At 40.8% G+C, this 16,609-nt stretch overlaps 2 protein-coding genes across 4 annotated transcripts in view; both read right to left on the bottom strand.

Annotated features, from left to right (window-relative positions):
• Positions 1-16,609, bottom strand: part of LOC126562266 (uncharacterized) — a 472,552-nt gene that overhangs the window by 17,613 nt on the left and 438,330 nt on the right. The gene's annotated exons all lie outside the window — the stretch shown is intronic.
• The window catches only part of LOC126562481 (cAMP-dependent protein kinase type I regulatory subunit), a 55,640-nt gene that overhangs the window by 5,429 nt on the left and 33,602 nt on the right, over positions 1-16,609 (bottom strand). For all 3 annotated transcript variants that reach the window (XM_050218998.1, XM_050218999.1, XM_050219000.1), the window contains exon 2: positions 2,217-2,576. In XM_050218998.1, the coding sequence (XP_050074955.1) occupies positions 2,217-2,576 (360 nt within the window). The remainder of the gene's footprint in view (positions 1-2,216; positions 2,577-16,609) is intronic.

Genomic DNA, 16,609 nt, shown 5'->3' with positions numbered 1-16,609 from the left:
ATGTTAGACTGCAATAACTACAGAGGTATTACGGTGTTGAATACCGCCTACAAAATATTCTCCCTAATTCTTCAGCATAAGCTTGTTCCATTCGTTGAGCAGATAGATGGAAACTATCAAAGAGGATTCCGTAGCGGAAAATCTACCACTAACCAGATCTTCACCATGCGGCAAATCTTGGATAAGATGGCTGAACAGCAGTTGAACACATACCATCTCTTCATAGATTTCAAGGTCACATATGAAAGCATAGCTAGGGTAAAACTCTACGAGGCCATGAGCGCTTTTGGAATCCCGGCCAAACTGATCAGGCTTGTTAGAATGACCATGAACAACGTTACATACCAGGTGAAGGTGGATGGAAAACTCTCAGGGTCCTTTGCTACCACCAAAGGCCTGCGTCAGGGAGATGGACTCACCAGTCTCCTACTCAATTTGGCGCTAGAAAGGGCCATCCGTGACTCGGAGGTGGAGACTTCGGGAACCATAAGTCAACCCAGATCCTGACATATGCTGATGATATAGACATCATTGATCTGCGGCTCTCACAGGTAGCAGAGGCCTACCAAAGGATCGAGCAGGGAGCAGAAAACCAAGGGATGCAAAGATCAAATTGATGGTGGCACCATCAGCGGCCCTACTAAGAAATCCGGAACTACGTGGGGGTGATGTACGGATAGATGACCGATAGGTTGAAGTCGCCCAAAACTTCACCTATCTCGGGTCAAAAGTCAGCACCGAAAACAGCATAGAGACGGAGTTGCGCGCTAGGACGCTGGCGGCAAGCCGGCCATTCTACAGCTTGAGGAAACATTTCAACTCAAAAAATCTGTCGCGACGGTTGAAGCTGGGACTGTATCGTACCTTTATAATCCCAGTACTCACATACGCCTCTAAGACATGGACCATGTCCAAAACAGACGCAGCCCTCTTAGCAGCTATAGCCAAGAAAGTAGCGCCTGATAAGTAAGTAAGTAGGTTCGATCATTCCACAGGAACGAAACTTCATATGATACAAACCGGCTATCACTACAATTGTTCAATCTACATCATAAAGGTTGCTTAATTTAAACTCCCCTTTAACGCACCAGTATTAGTCAGTGCATTAACCAGCTTATTGCGGTTGTCATGCCAAGTTTGTTAATGGCATTAAGTGTGCTGCTTCAACAACATCGGCGAGATGGTCCACCCAAAAGCTTCCCAAACAAAACATCCCACAAGAGATACATAGCAAGTACGGAAGAAGGGTTATAAAATGCTTCCCGTTTAATTAACCCTCGCAAATGATTACCGTTTCCTCAAAACCATTCCACACATCGACGCAGTTTGTTCTAGTACACAAAGAAGGACCGGTTGTTGGGTACGCATTTGCACATTCAAATTCAACCCTAACATAACCCTCCGAGCATCCCCCTCCTCGGTTGGGATATTAATTTCGTCGTGTTTATTTGTTTACACGCTAGTCTGCTGCTGCTACCGTTTGTTTGGGATGTAGGCACCCCGCGACGCCACTACGGTTTGCTGGTACTATTTCTGCTTGGACTTGGAAGCTACTGAAGCGGTGCGAGCACTGAAATTTGAGCTCGGTTCAATACACACACACATTCTGGCCGCAAACGATCGAGATGCATGGTGATCGCTGCTAGAATTACGTCGTCTTTCGTCGTCCACCCGAGCTAATGAGAGGTGGACGTTGAAAAGAGATATGTGCGTTGTTTACTTCGCCGTAACAGCAACCGTACATTTGCCACCATCGATGATGGATCTGACAGTTTGCGTTTGTAAATATTATAATACTCCGTTTCAAAAACACTTTCCAGTAGAATTAATCATGACTTTCTACTGTTCCTTTGTCGCTAGGCATTATAGATCCAAGTTTTCATTCCTATTTAAAGAAAGTACTCTTTCATAAGACTAACTTAGGTTATACAGGTGAATCGACGGATACAAAATTTGCTCGACTTTTACCTTCAAAATCTTCGTTAGAGATTGGTGAGAGAATTAGAGAGATTGTTAGAGATTGCTTCGACTGAGAAGCTTCGAGAATTGTGGTGCTAGCATGGTTATTCTAGGAATCGCCAGTCCGAATGGGATTTAAACACTGATCCTCCCGTGTGAAGATCGGCACCTTTCACTACCGGCCGCCAAATCTCTAATGATGTTCTAGTTTTTCAAAATATACCTTATACCCAACGACACACTAACCCGATACGTACCTCAACCTCGCCGATATCGATGACGTAAAAGTTGTCACCCTCGTCCCCTTGCTGAATGATCGGTTCGCCCGGAAGAAAGTTGCAGGGAAACATCGCATCGAAGATGTCCGACCGCTCGTTTTCATCCAGATGCGAAAACAGCACATTCTTTGCGATCGCTTTCGACAGTGCAGCCATCGTTTTGTAGTCCTTCGGTACGACCTTCTTCACGTAGCTGGTAGCGTCCTCCTCGGTGACCGGTTCGGCCGAAATGCCACCCCGACGCCGTACCGGTGGTACCGCCGTCTGTGGCATTGGGCTCAGATCGTCGAGATCGTCCGGAGTGACCGCCTGCTTGCTGGCATCCAGCTTTGCCTGTTCCTGTGGAGAAGCAAAAAGAAAACGAAGCAAATATTAGACAAAGAGTAAGCATTGAACGTGTGTAATTTACTTGTTGAAACACCCAATCGTCCGTTCGCTTTCATTCTCTGCACTTGATTACATCCGTTCTGCTGAGGAAATTGCTATCCTTGCACACTTTATTCATCTACTTTGCTTGATACCGCCATAATACCATATTAAAGTTCAGCACTACAGTGACGCCATTCAATCTATCCCTTAGCGCCATCGTCATATTCGTACGTCCGTCTCGGTGTTCGTCAGAGTCGTGGTCTTATTTCCTGAACTTTGTCACAAACAAACCAACCGCCCACTGAACCCGTCGATTCTTATCACTTCTTCAGACATTTGACTTTCGTTTCGACCGCATGGCACGGGGTTGGGGTGTTGTACTTATCATTTCTCTTTTGTGCGCTATGGTCAGAGAATAATACTCCTTAATAGTGGCTTTGAAGTGGTCAAGAAGCATTGAATGTCAGCAATGATACCATAAGCCCGGTGGCTTGTAATGTTAATGCTTGCGGTGTAGCATTATGACACTAAAAATAGACGTCTATTTGTATCGATGAGGAGCGAAAGTAGAACGTAAATATTTATATTTAATGATACACTACTATTTGTGTATGTTGTACAAACCACGCGTGCCGCTTGAGGCAAAGTGCTTTGGCATTTCTTTAGGGCTGATAATTGTTAAATTGATTAATTGTTTTCTGGCTAACATACAGTTTTGTAAGATCAAAGAATAAATGATAATCTGATCGTTGTAAGTACTGAGCTGTAAGATTGGGACAATAGAACTTTCCAAATAAGTCTTCCGAAGAATTTGTTCCGTGTCATGTGAGGATCAAGAAGGAACATAACACACTCTTTGTTGAATAAAATCAGTCACTGTTGCTTTTGTTCGTCGTTGCCTCACCACCGTGTCGAAGAAGAGATCTAGTTTCGCTAATTTTCAGAACTAAAACTTTCTAGTCCCACCAACACAAGACACAAGGGCATTTTTGGTCCTATTGTTCTGACAGTATCGATGTCAGTATCGGTTATATTTTATTACATTTCACTTCAAATATTGCTCGAAAAATTTAATAACGCTCCACCATCAATTTATCGTTGTTATTTTCTTTTTCGTATTATATTTGTAACAACTGCGACATAAACTGTCAACTGTTTGTATTCAAAATCATAACAGATAATTTGGTACCAAACCACTCACTAAACCGATATCCGTGCAGCGTTTGACAGTCTCCCTCATGAGCTTTTGCTAGGAGGTTTTCGAGGCTTGCCATTGCTCTGTTTGTCTATATGTTCCCTCCCGTTCCCTCGTTCCCGGAGATCCTTTCTCATTGGAAACACACCACTCTCTGTACTAATTTAAAACACCGGTTTTCCTGTTTTAGATTGTTCAATCATTTCTATGACCATTTCGATTTTAACACCTCCATCAATTCCTTCCGGTTTCGTGTTCTCTCCTCTCTTCATGTCTCTTTGTGTCTCATTTGTGTTCCTGTTCCTATTTTCCTCTTTTTATTCTCTTCCAGCTTTGAGCTTTTGATTGTCTTTAGTTTGTTTAAGTTGTTGTTCATTAATATGTAAGCTACTAGTTTTAAATTGTTATCATGTTGGTTGTTGAATATCATCTTTCAAGTGTTATCATTGCTAAGCCTTGTGGCAGACTCGTGTTCGAAGTAAATAAATAAATAAATATGTTTACTATCACAAAATAGTTATACGTTCCATACCAAAGCATGAAACGTTCTATAGTTTTGTAGGAATTTAAAAATAATTACAGCCCTTTAAAGTGACCTATTGGTCCTTTTGCTAAATGTGGAGTTGAAGTCAATAGAGTATACAAAACCATCAATTTCAATAACTATACTACTACCAGAGCTAGAACAATTTAACTACTATGATTCAAAATGGCTGAACTCTTAAAAATAATTATATTAAATGTTCAGAACCATAAACATAACCGAAAAAATCGAAAAGTGCTGATGTAATGTTGCTACTTTGGTTATAAAATGCAAAATAATTAAAACATGATAAACAACACCCAACATGATAAATCTATAAATAAATCCAATTGAGTCGAACATGCACTTTTTGGTTTAGAGTGCTGCTCTTTTAAAAAATTACGAAAAGTTGAGAACGACGAACGCTTTTAAATAATTACACCATTTATTGCGACCTTTAAGGTGAAGCTTCATTGCAAAACAATTAATTCGAAACGTCAAAATGAAACAGATTTCATGTAGGAGGGTGTGTTCATTATGTCAAAGTAAAATTTAATTAAGCCGAAGCTCATTAATTACGAAAAATCAAGACCCTATTAGTTGCCGCCATTTTTCTGTTTGGATTCCTTTGCAATGCCTAGAGTTGAGTGGTTGTATAGGTGATTTTTTCTTTATATTTTCCACTGACATTTCATGTTTGTTAATTTAAAGCATCGTATTATACAATATGATTATATGGAACAAGGAGCTTTCGAGATTGACTCACAAAAATTTAAACAAGTGAACGTATCTGCTCAATTAATGTTCCCTTCTTTCGCAAATCGATACAACTTCCAATGCAATCCGAATCATATCATTCTCACTACGCCTACGAATCAAAGATCTAAATTTTTCTAGACTAAAAATAATCCTATCAACACTTGTTCAACAAAATCTTTGAAAGCATTGCATAAATACCGAAACGTGTAAACAAATGAGCCAACGTGAAGTAAGGAGGTCGCCTGTGTGGTTTGGTATGAGCACACTGCGCCACAACGCATCACCATCTTTCGGCTTTCGCATGAATGGATTTTCGGTTCACTTCAGCATCCACAGATCCATTGAAACGAGCCCCATCTGCTACCCATCCAGTAGTCCCGTATGCGACAAATCATAATAACACAATCGTTGTGCATCTGCAAACACCTCCCGGCAGGCCGAAGTTTATTCATGGACACACTTTAGCGCCACGCTCGAAACTGTATTTTCAAGAATAAACAAAGCCCGCGCACTCTCATGTAGCGAAACCGCGTATTCTTTCATTTCTAAACCAAACAAAAAGCCCTTCCTCCCTTCCCTTCTCGTAGGTGATTTTTACTTCCATCGCTAAAAATACATTTTTCGAGTACTACTTTCTCTGCTTACGTCTTTCCTCCCTATCGTTGCGTGTTACTTCAATTTGTACCGTAAAAAAGCGGTACACTACACACCACAAACTACCAGTTGAACAAAACAAGCATTTTTAACCAACACGACACGGAGGGTACTTTTAAATAGCTTCCCTTTGCCGAATGAGGGTGGACACCAGTGCTCGCCAAAACTGCGACAACCTTGACACATAACCTTTATGTACACTGCGGTGGGAAAATGCGGACCCGAAGCATTTTCCTTTCCGTTTCGAACCAAACCTTGCGTGACTGGGTACGATATTTGAGCGGGACAAAGGTGTTCCTTTAGCACCGAAGAAGGGCCAGTCAGTTAACAGCAGGCAAGATCAGCAACGACGGCCAGTTTGGGAAGGTGAAAATCATTTTCCACCGAATGGGTCAAAAGACTCTATTATTAGCATTCACGCATTAATGGGCCTTTTTTTCACTTGCCGCTCGCAGAGGTGATGTTGGAATATTAATGCGACGAGCGAGTGTGTTTGTGTTACCTGACTTTCTTTTATCATTTATTCACCATCTACTAATAATTAAACAAATTGTGCGTTGTAAGGTGTTGAAGATTTTTTTTTTATAAAAATAACAAATGCTTCAAGAAAACTGTAAAAAAAATCTCTTAAAGAAATTCACTCAAAATTGAAACAAACCCAACTTCAAAGCGTTTCCATGGCATGGAAATAAAAAGGGTAAACTTACTTACTTTTTTATCAGTACGACCCCGTTTGATCTTTCTCTCACAATTTTATTGAACACATTGAAAGTATGATACACTCAAGCGCACAGTAAAAATAAAAATAACCAAATCATTATGCTAATTTTTGAGATAAACCCTTAAACATGCGCTGTATTGAATATTATCCTTAACATGCATGGTACAGAACATGGAAAGATCGTCGGGAACCGTTCTGTTTCAGTCAGATAAAGTCAGAAATAAACTGAAAGTTTATTTTAAAATTTACCAACAATGTAAACAGATCACGAAGCTTAGTTAACATTGTTTAGATATAAAACATTTTTTTAAAGCTTATGATAGCTAAAGTAAAACACCAACAGTAGATTTACTAGTCGAGAAAATTGATACAAAAATGATGAAATGAGTAGAGCAAAAAAAAAATTTAATTCGGAAGAGAAAATAGACGCGGATATAAATATATCTTCTATATAATATTTGAAGTTTAAAAAATTTAAAAAAAAACTCAAATCTTTGTATGGCGATGAAGCACCGTCCTAAAGCACCGTTAAAAACTGGTGTAATGAATTTAATCGTGGTCGACGCTCGCTCAATGACGAATTTGCCCAGCAGTTGTGTCTCAAAAAATTGATGCCGTTCGAGATCTAATTGCACAAGATCGACATGTGACATACTGCGAGATAGAGGCATCTTTCCTCCTGCATAAACACTCTTTTGCACAAACGGTTGTCGTTGGAGAATACCGCACCTGTTGACAATCGCTCTTAAAAAAGCTCGTGTCGATTGGTGCGAGGAAATGTTGGAAAAAATACGATCATGGTACTTCAAAAGAAATTTATAAGATCGTCTCAGGTCTATCATGGATCTATGCGTATGAGCCCGAAACAAAACCACAATCGACCGTGTGGGTCTTCAACCTAGAGACAAATCCAACGGAAGTTATCCGTGGAAGAAGCACTTTGATGCAAATGGTCGCCTGTTTCTCCGGCAAAACTGATCATGTGACGACTGTTCCACTTGAAAACTGACTGACTTGGCACCCAATGACTTCTTTTTATTCGCGCACATCAAGAACAAAATGCGTGGTCAGTGATTTTTGTCTGCAGAAGATGATGTTGAAGCGTTAAAAAATCACCTTTTGGAAGTATCTCACTTAGAGTGGAAAAAGTACTTCGACAATTGGTTTGAGCGCATGCAAAAGTGTATGAATCATGCTGGAGAACAGTTTGAAAAAGAATAAACAAAATGTTGATGATAAATAATTGCTTTCTCATTATTAGGTCAGAAATATAAATATCAGCCTACGTACGTTAATTATAAATTTGTAATGAAACAAATATGAAAAATTTTAGACAATAGCATTATTTGAACAAATTACAAAAAAAATATTTTGGGAAAGCGTCAGGGGATCCTTATTTTGGGAAAGGGTCAGAGGTTTCGAGCACAAAGACGCACTCGGAAGGAAGATATATGTAGAAATAGAGAAGTCAAACGGAACGGAATAAGAACTAAAGCAACTTATTGCTTGCAAAAGCGGCTCTTTCGCACCAACAGAAGACGGTGCTTGGGCAAGTGACAGCGTACAGGATACACCGGCAACACTGAACCAAAAGTGCCATATACATTGCGCATGCCAAAGTGAGTGAAAGTCCACTGAATCCGCTCCACCATTGCTATAGCTCCAATGCTAGGGGACCAAATTACTGAGGTATATTTCAACGATGGCTGGCTAGGGAAATGAACAGAGACTTCAAGCACCAGATGTCCGCCGATCAGTCCGCTTTTAGGAAAATCTGGCTCTGGGATAGATGAACGAAAACCATTCGGACCAAGCGAAAAAGAGAGCTTAAGCTAGTTGCTCGATATCTAGAAGTAGCTGCAGGAGCCGCTAACAAACTGGCTTAATGTTTAGCAAAATGGACACATTTTTCGGAGCGAATCAATAACCGCTTCAAGGGACATAAATGTGATGTGAATTTCTACGATTATTCTCAAAACGCCACAAAGAGAAGGGATTGGATCGTAGACGTGATTGCATCAAGGATACATAAGTATTGAATTGGCGATAGAAAAATAACAGATTCAAAACTTTTAGCACAAACACATGAAGAAGAAATACCACTACAATTTATTACCACGAATCGGGATCCTTTTTTGAAAACCTCCTAGGCAAATAATACCGGGCCTTCACTACGTATTGGCACGTTCAAGACCATCTACTGATGTGTGCTAGAATTAATAAAAGTATGATTATTAACAATGATAATATGAGAAATAGTCAAAAATGCTCATCGGTACGCTTTACATATTTTCATTTCTTTTTCTATTACTGGACAATTTGCACAATTCACATAATGAAGAATTTAAACATCGTGCGTTTGCGGGATTTTTTCAATTCGCCAGGACAAAGAAACGATTTGAAGACCCATGACAGCTGACAAGAAAGCACCTATTACATATATACAACCGTGCAAAGGTGCCATACTTTACGGCCATTTCGAATTGTAATCAAGGAGAATGTTGAGCATTGCTATCTTAAGTTATTAGCAATACAAACAGGCTGTGATATGGAAAAAAGGTTTAAGGATTTCGGATTTCGGAGTTTGCATGCATCCCAGAGTGTGCATGCACCCCGAGGTTTGCGGGCACACCGAAGTTTCCAGGTACAAAGGTAGGTTCTACCGGCTAGTAGATATAAAAAAAAACGAAATCAGCAATACGTAAATAATTTTGAATAAACTCAAAAACACTTGAAGTGTGTAAACACACTTCTCCTTTTTCTTGCCTTTATGACCTTTTAAGGTCATTCCGGCCATCGAGAGGCTTCTTAGACTCGCAAATAACGTGGATAGCCAATCCTCACACCACGGGGAAACGATCCGGATTGGATTGGAACCTCGGACCTGTCGCCTAATCAGCCTATTACAAAGCAATTGTAAGTTATGACAAAACATAATACTACGAATCGATGTAGAACACGCAAAACATGAACATATTTGCGATTAAATAACACGAAAACCATATAGAATAGAATACACAATAGAAAACAAAAAAAAATCTATAAAATCGTATACAACCTTGAACTAAATATTTAATATTACGTTTTAAAATATTAAAAAACGCAAAGCGCACACACGTCACCCGGTGCGAAATGGCCAAACGCAAAAAAAACATATGCTCCGTATCGTGTTGTCCTCATTTCGTTCGCCGTTGCTTTTTAGCGCTACACCAACGCCTTCCTAAATAAATAATTCACTCAACAACCGTGTGGATATCCTTATGATGGGGACCATCTGTCCGCTTCCTGTCGACAGTTGGAGTCTCGGTGTTTTCACGCAACATTGGATGCCATCTCCAACAGCACGTGTAGGAGCAGCAGCAGCAGTAGCAACTAACAATCCAAATATCGCTAATTAACACGTTACATTAACAACGTCCGACGTTAATTACTCAAAACTCAAGCCACCTCATCCTGCATGTTCGGGAGGGTGTCGGAACAATCCGCAGGCTGACAGACATCTCCTGGTTTATGTTGCTTTTGCTTCCCCAGATCTGAGACACATAAAAACACAACCAGTCTCAGGGGCGAAAGCGCATATTTTGGACTTGAAATGCTTCCCTTCGAGGAAGCATCTACAATGACTCGTTAGTCGTAGCTATTTTGAGAGGGAAGCGAGAGCTTTCACTTCAATTATTCATTCGATTTGTTATGTTGGAATTTGCCGTACAAGTGGGTGAATCTTTGGAGAGCTTTAGGGACGTCAGGGTTCCGTTGTAGGTTTCAGGCTTCTTCCGGTGATGTATGATGTTTCACACTGATGAGCAACAAAAACACCATCAGTAGCAGCTACTTGTTGCAACTTCGGTGCTTATTTAAATTCCAATGCCGTCGTAATGCGCATTGCTGGGGAGCGAGAATTTGCACATCAAGCTGCCACAAACATCTCAATGCGCCAAAAGTGTGGAACCCTCCCGGTACCTGTGTGACTTTGGGATGGTTTGGTTTTATGCTGCTCGTGTCGTACAGTGTGTGTACGTACCTTGAGAATGGAGTTCTAGCAACTAAAGAGTCGCAATGCTTGCAAAAAGTTTTCCATAGCTTTTGCCCAGTGGGTAAGTTAAACGAGGTGAATCCATCTGCTAACGCAACACAGGCCATTTCTTAAACAGCTGCACGATATAAATCATCCCCATTTTGTGCGATATTTCTTCCCATGCGGAAGCACACCGGTGTATTATCCTAATCGTTAGAAGTTTTGTAATTTTATTTAGTTGCTCCAACAATCCTGTTGGCGAAGGGAGCAATATAAACAACATCTTAACTCTGAACCTGAACCTCCGCTGGTTAAAGGGCCTCGAACTTCCCGTGGCGGGACTTTGATTTATTAGATTAAACATCATCGCGTGAGTAAAAGCGCCCGTGTCTCGTGCATCCATTTTCATTACGGTGTGATCGAGCTGGTGTTACGGAAGGGTTAAGGGTACGTTAAGTGACATGTGGACGTGACGTTGCTTATCATGTTAGCGAGTTCAAGCGTTAATTGACGCTGAAAAGCACTACTATACCGCAATACATTTTAAGGCAAACGAGACACGGAAAGAAAAAACGGCATAACAAGAGAACTTTAAAGCAGAAAGGATCTCCACATCACAGGAACACACACCTGCGTCAGATCTTTGACGCGATGATGGATAGGTACACCGTATGCCACCAATTCCATATGATTTATGAATCAGTAAACAAACAACCCATGCTTTAATTTGAAACGAGTTGAACCCTGGGAAGTGCAAACCGTTCTCCGGTTTCACTCCAACACGATAAAATAGCGGATGTCACCCGGTTGAAGTTCTCGCACAAATCACCATCACGGGATCCTGCATGGAGCTTTTGCTGAGGACGCTGCGACGCTGTTGTTGGGAACACATTTTACTGATCACTGATGAGACACGATTTGTCTGCCGATACGGAACGACTGTTCCACTCTCTCCGAAGCACGGAAGTTACCGTGCAGAGCTTGGGCATGTAACATGTCTGGCCTTTGGAGCTTGTAGAGGTTACTCCACGATACAGTCGCCTTCCCGTTTGTCCAAAAACAACATCATTTTCGTGAACAACGTGACGGTGACGAGACGGTTGCGTTGCTCTAGTGTCGTCTACGTACTCCAACACATTCATTACTCAATCACCGCTCGAGGTGTATCGCTTGTCAAAGTTTTGATTCATTGCTCTCTTCGCTTTCAGCTTAGCGGTTGGATATGGGCGCAGAATTTGTGTGCTAAAGGTCTTGTAGGTTCCGTGTGTGCATATGTGTTTCATGTATCACGTTTGCAAGGCTTGTATGAAGATACCCAAGTGCAATACAGACGTCTCAAGATGATAAGAACTAAATCAAACGAATGTCTAGAGGCAGGATTTATACAGCAATTTCGCTAACCAGCACTCGTATCTCGGCAGAGACAAAATCAGAAATGATTGATTAGATAAAGTTGATGAATCAATTTCGCTGGCATCATCCAGTTGGTGGTGTTTAATATTTACATGAAATAATCAGTGAGGCAAGTGACGTGAGTGACACTTGTGATCTTGTGTCGAAAACCAGACAGCCTGCTAACAATTGGATACAGCGTGTTCTGCTCCACTATGTTACACGGTTGAACAGAATTCTCAATTTTTTTTTATAAAATCCTATAAATTTGCTATAATTTTTGACATTACGGCCACTAGTCCAATGTTTCTTCAACCATAAGGCATGCTTATTACCCGCAAACGACAAGACAATCGAGGTACATGGAAGTCACTAAACCCATTTTACTAAGTAGGTTCATTTTCCCCCATAAAAATACAACGTTGTGATCCAAAAACAGCTCTACCAAACCTCCAGTTCCACCCGTTTCCCTCTCCAGACACGTTCAAAACACACCGACTGGATGTTTATTTTTACTTACGCTTGAATTGGTCGCCAACGCCAAATGGAATAAACGTAAGTTCATTACACGAACCGGCCCGACCCGTCGAGTTATTAAAATGTACGGACTATATTTAGTGCACGCCACCTCCTTGTACAACGGTGTGTGTGCGGATGTATGTGCGTGTGCCAGGCGTGCCGTCTTTTGGCACGAGCCATTTCTCAAGTAGGCGCCAACATGGTTTTAGTAGACGGCGCAACACCGGGCCTGATGACATTCAGGCACCGGCACGACTGTGAGTACCCAAGTATCCAAGTGAAGAGTTCCTCTTGGGCCCTTGTGAAACTATTTAACACAACACCCTTCAGTATTGTTACCGGTATACATTGTTGAGGAGGATAGACGAATTAAGAGATTCATTTTCATGTACGGTTTAAAGAAATGTTTAAGTCTGAACGTACAACGGTAGAACAATTTTCAATACAAAATTTACAGCTTCATGTGCTGGAAGTATATTTGATGTGCAGTTGTTGATGTACGTAGCAGAGGTGTGAATAATGCACTGCACGCTAGCTCAAATGACGCAAATGCGTTGGAATTAGGTTTCGGAAACCTTTTAAAGTCTCCGTACAAAATGGTACAACTTCTGGTGACATCATTTCAGCTACAAAGAAGCGAATATGTACAGCCTTTCGTGAAAGATAATAATTTACAAAAAAAACTTTTAATAGCAAATAAAAAAATATAAACATAATCATCATTAAGAAGAAAGTGTTAGCAACATGAATCGAATCATAGCAATATTAATACCTTATACAGTTCTAGTAATTGAAATATGGGCACTATAGAAACTTACATTGATATATTTTCTACATTTTAAATGTGATAAGATAAGATATTCAAAACAAATAATTCATATTTTAATTGGTGTAGAGGCAAAAATTGGTAATCACTCTGATTTTAATTGATTTGAATTAATCAACAAACATTGAAAAAATTACTATCTTTATAATATTAGTAGAAGTTACTACTAACAAAAACAAAACTACTATTTTATGTACTAAGTTTACTTAGATTTTAACCGAGAATTAAATGGACAGTCAATCTAGACGGGAGCTGTGAATATAAATGATTAGTTACGATATATGAGAGCGGCCCAGGACGGGGTGGTGCAGGACGGGAGGACCGGGGTTCAAATCCCGCTCTGACCGTTCCCCCGTAATGAAGACTGACTATCTAACTACGTGGTATCAGCAGCAAGTCTAGTGACCCATTCAATGTCTGGTGTGACCTTAGAAAGTCACGGAAAATGTAAAAAATTAGTTAGATTTACAATTGAACAGCTTGCGAAAAGCGTTGTAATCTTCTTCACAAAGGCGTATGAGAAAATGATGTCCATGCTTTCCAAATTCGTTTCTTAAATGTAATTTCCTGCTGTCTAAAGGCGCTCAAGAAACACGTACCAGTATTATACTAAGTATTCATTCTATCAAATTGAGAAACATTAAAAAATGTGGCCTTAAATCATCGTTCACCATTGTATCTTCACAAAAACTCTCTCTCTCTGAACTCACTCTGTAACTAAACAATGTCCAAGAACGAATTTGTTCGTCAAGAAACACCACAGGAAGTATGCACAGCTACACCACCAGTAGGCCCATTAAAATTGCTTCCGCTGTGCGCTACTGTCCATGCGGCTTCCGGGCTTCCGTGGCAAACTAATTGTTGATAAGTGATTAAAATATTTGTCCATAATCATCACACAAACTGCTCGTGAAGCTGTTTAGCCTAAAACACGCATCTTCGCTGAATAATGGTCGGAAGGCTGTGCAGTTACCCACTATTTTTAGTCTTTGCTACTGGACGGCCAACGTCGAAGCGTCGTCAAGGGAGAATGAACGCGCGACACACGAACGAACTTACGTCGCGTGCCATTCCGTACCGTACAAGAAAAGAAGGGAACACGACCTATACATTTTAGTTGGTGTTTGTCATTGTCCTCATTGGCACTGGAGCCGACCGGCGGGCGGATTCGGGAAAGAGAGAGGGAGAGAGAGCCGACCCGTATAAAAACCATCAAATTATAATGTTAATGGCTTCCCACCGATTGCCGTCATCCGTTGACCTGTTGGTTGGGCAAAGTGAATTGCTCGTCTTCGCTGTTGCTTTCCACTGTCGTCTGGTACAATTTTGGCCTGGACACAACAGGTTCTTCCGGTTTATCAAGATTTTGGATGGCAATTCTTAAGTTCCATGCCTAAACGTTATTTAACTGACAGTTGACACTTTCTTTAAACCCAGCACCAATAGACAATCGAGGATATTATATCCTTCTTGTTGGCTTCCTGGACTTATCGTTACGACGTAGTTGGACAGTGAGTCCTCACTACGGGGAAACGTTTTGGATGGGATTTTAATCCCGGTTCTGTTGTGTGAAGACAAACGCCAATGTCGCCTCCACCTCCGAAGGGTTATATACTTGATCTTATTAATTTATTATTTATTACCTACTAAAACCTAACCTATAGCCCATATGTTATCTACCATCTAGTGCGATTTATTGATGGTGATGTCGATTCGCAAAAAAGGGGACAGCACAAATCAATAAATAAAAAGAAATTATACATAACCCTCACCGGGTTATGAGGGGGTGAGTCGATTTCGGCTTATTTCTATTCTGTTCAACTCATCCGTAAAACAAGTATACCCAGTTATATCCGGGTGGTGTTGTCACTTGCCCTGCTCGACTACTAACACCGAAACAGAAAGAGGTGATATGTAGCTTCCATTTTTGGTAGGACGTGATCATTAATAATAATCAAGTCTTTTGCCCAGTAAAGCATAACAATGCCGTAGCACCGTGTCGGAATGTAGGCGATGATCGACGGAAAGACGTTCAAGACCCAAGAAAAAAAAACACACCAAACAACATCACCTAAGCTAGTAATACTTATTTGGATGTCAGCCGATGTGCCAGCCAACTATTTGGAATAATTTATTGCGCTACATACAACCTAGAGATTCGATTTATTTACGTATCGAGAGTTGTAACCGATACAAAGTGTGACAACCTAATCAACAAGCACACTGCTCACGTCGGACAGCTGCTTGTGCAATGGGTGTAGATGAAGATTTTTCTTTAAATTATTACACGAGAGCTACTTTGCATCCTTATAGAAGACTTAATTTACCAATGCTTGTTAATTAATTTGATCAGCGATTCAATTAACCCAGTCTCTGATGTCAACAAGACATGTCGGAATTGCTAAACAAAACATGGCTTCATTCAATTATGCTACAGTTTTGCAAATCTGTATCTACGTAATTTTTATGTAACCACACAAGGCTTTTTCCATTTAACCTTCCTGACATAGCACAAAGACACGCACACATTCTGAACCGTTAAGAGATGCAATTGAAGCTAATTTATGACTGTGCGTAAACAAAGTAGCGAGTGTGGCAACAGACCGCGAGAGGCACCAGTTTGTCTTGTGGTTGTTTTGACTTCTTTGGCCCCTCATTTGGCCAATGATAGCGTTTAACAGATTTCGTGCCTTTCGTTCTAAGCGTGCGCTACAGAAATTTAATGTGATAAGCTGTAGCTATTTCGAAACTAAAGAACAGAAATAATTTGTCCCCGACTACAAGCAGCCTGTGACAGCAGTTAATCACTAATTAACATTTCCCTCCGAATGTCTTCACTGGACATCCGTTACAACCCGCTAAAAAGCAACCCAATAGCCCCACCTAATTGAAATATCATGTAACAGAAAATTGTTTCTTTACTTTTTCACTCCCATTCAACCACCAACCCAGCACACAGCGCAATGGGGCGCAAAAGGTAAATACGGCTAGTATCTAAATATTGTTTCTCCGAAAGGTACAGCGCGAATGGTCATCATCACCACTCTTTAAACAGCTGACAGCTTCAGTGTCGCGAACCACTGGGGAATAATTACGGCGCGAGTGAAACGCTTGTCCCGCCGGTTGTCCATGTCAGTTCGATCGAACCGACAAACAGGACAACGAGAAAGCATACACACACACACACATAACGAAGGATAAATGTTGGTTTGCACCTAAAAATACTACTCCACCGGTGTATCCACCGAGAACCGAGCGCAAAAAAGATTCACTGACAAACTTACTGCAACAAAGGCCAGCCGAAACAAATTTTACCATTGAATTTCGGTTCTTTTCGGTGGATAAACGTTCGATTTTTTCGTTTTCCACGTAGAACGCGCACAATGTTATGTAAAAGGC

The sequence above is a fragment of the Anopheles maculipalpis genome, chromosome 3RL, assembly GCF_943734695.1.
Source record: "Anopheles maculipalpis chromosome 3RL, idAnoMacuDA_375_x, whole genome shotgun sequence".
In the NCBI taxonomy this organism is placed as follows: Eukaryota; Metazoa; Arthropoda; class Insecta; order Diptera; family Culicidae; genus Anopheles; species Anopheles maculipalpis.
This window is presented reverse-complemented; position numbering and strand designations above follow the sequence as displayed.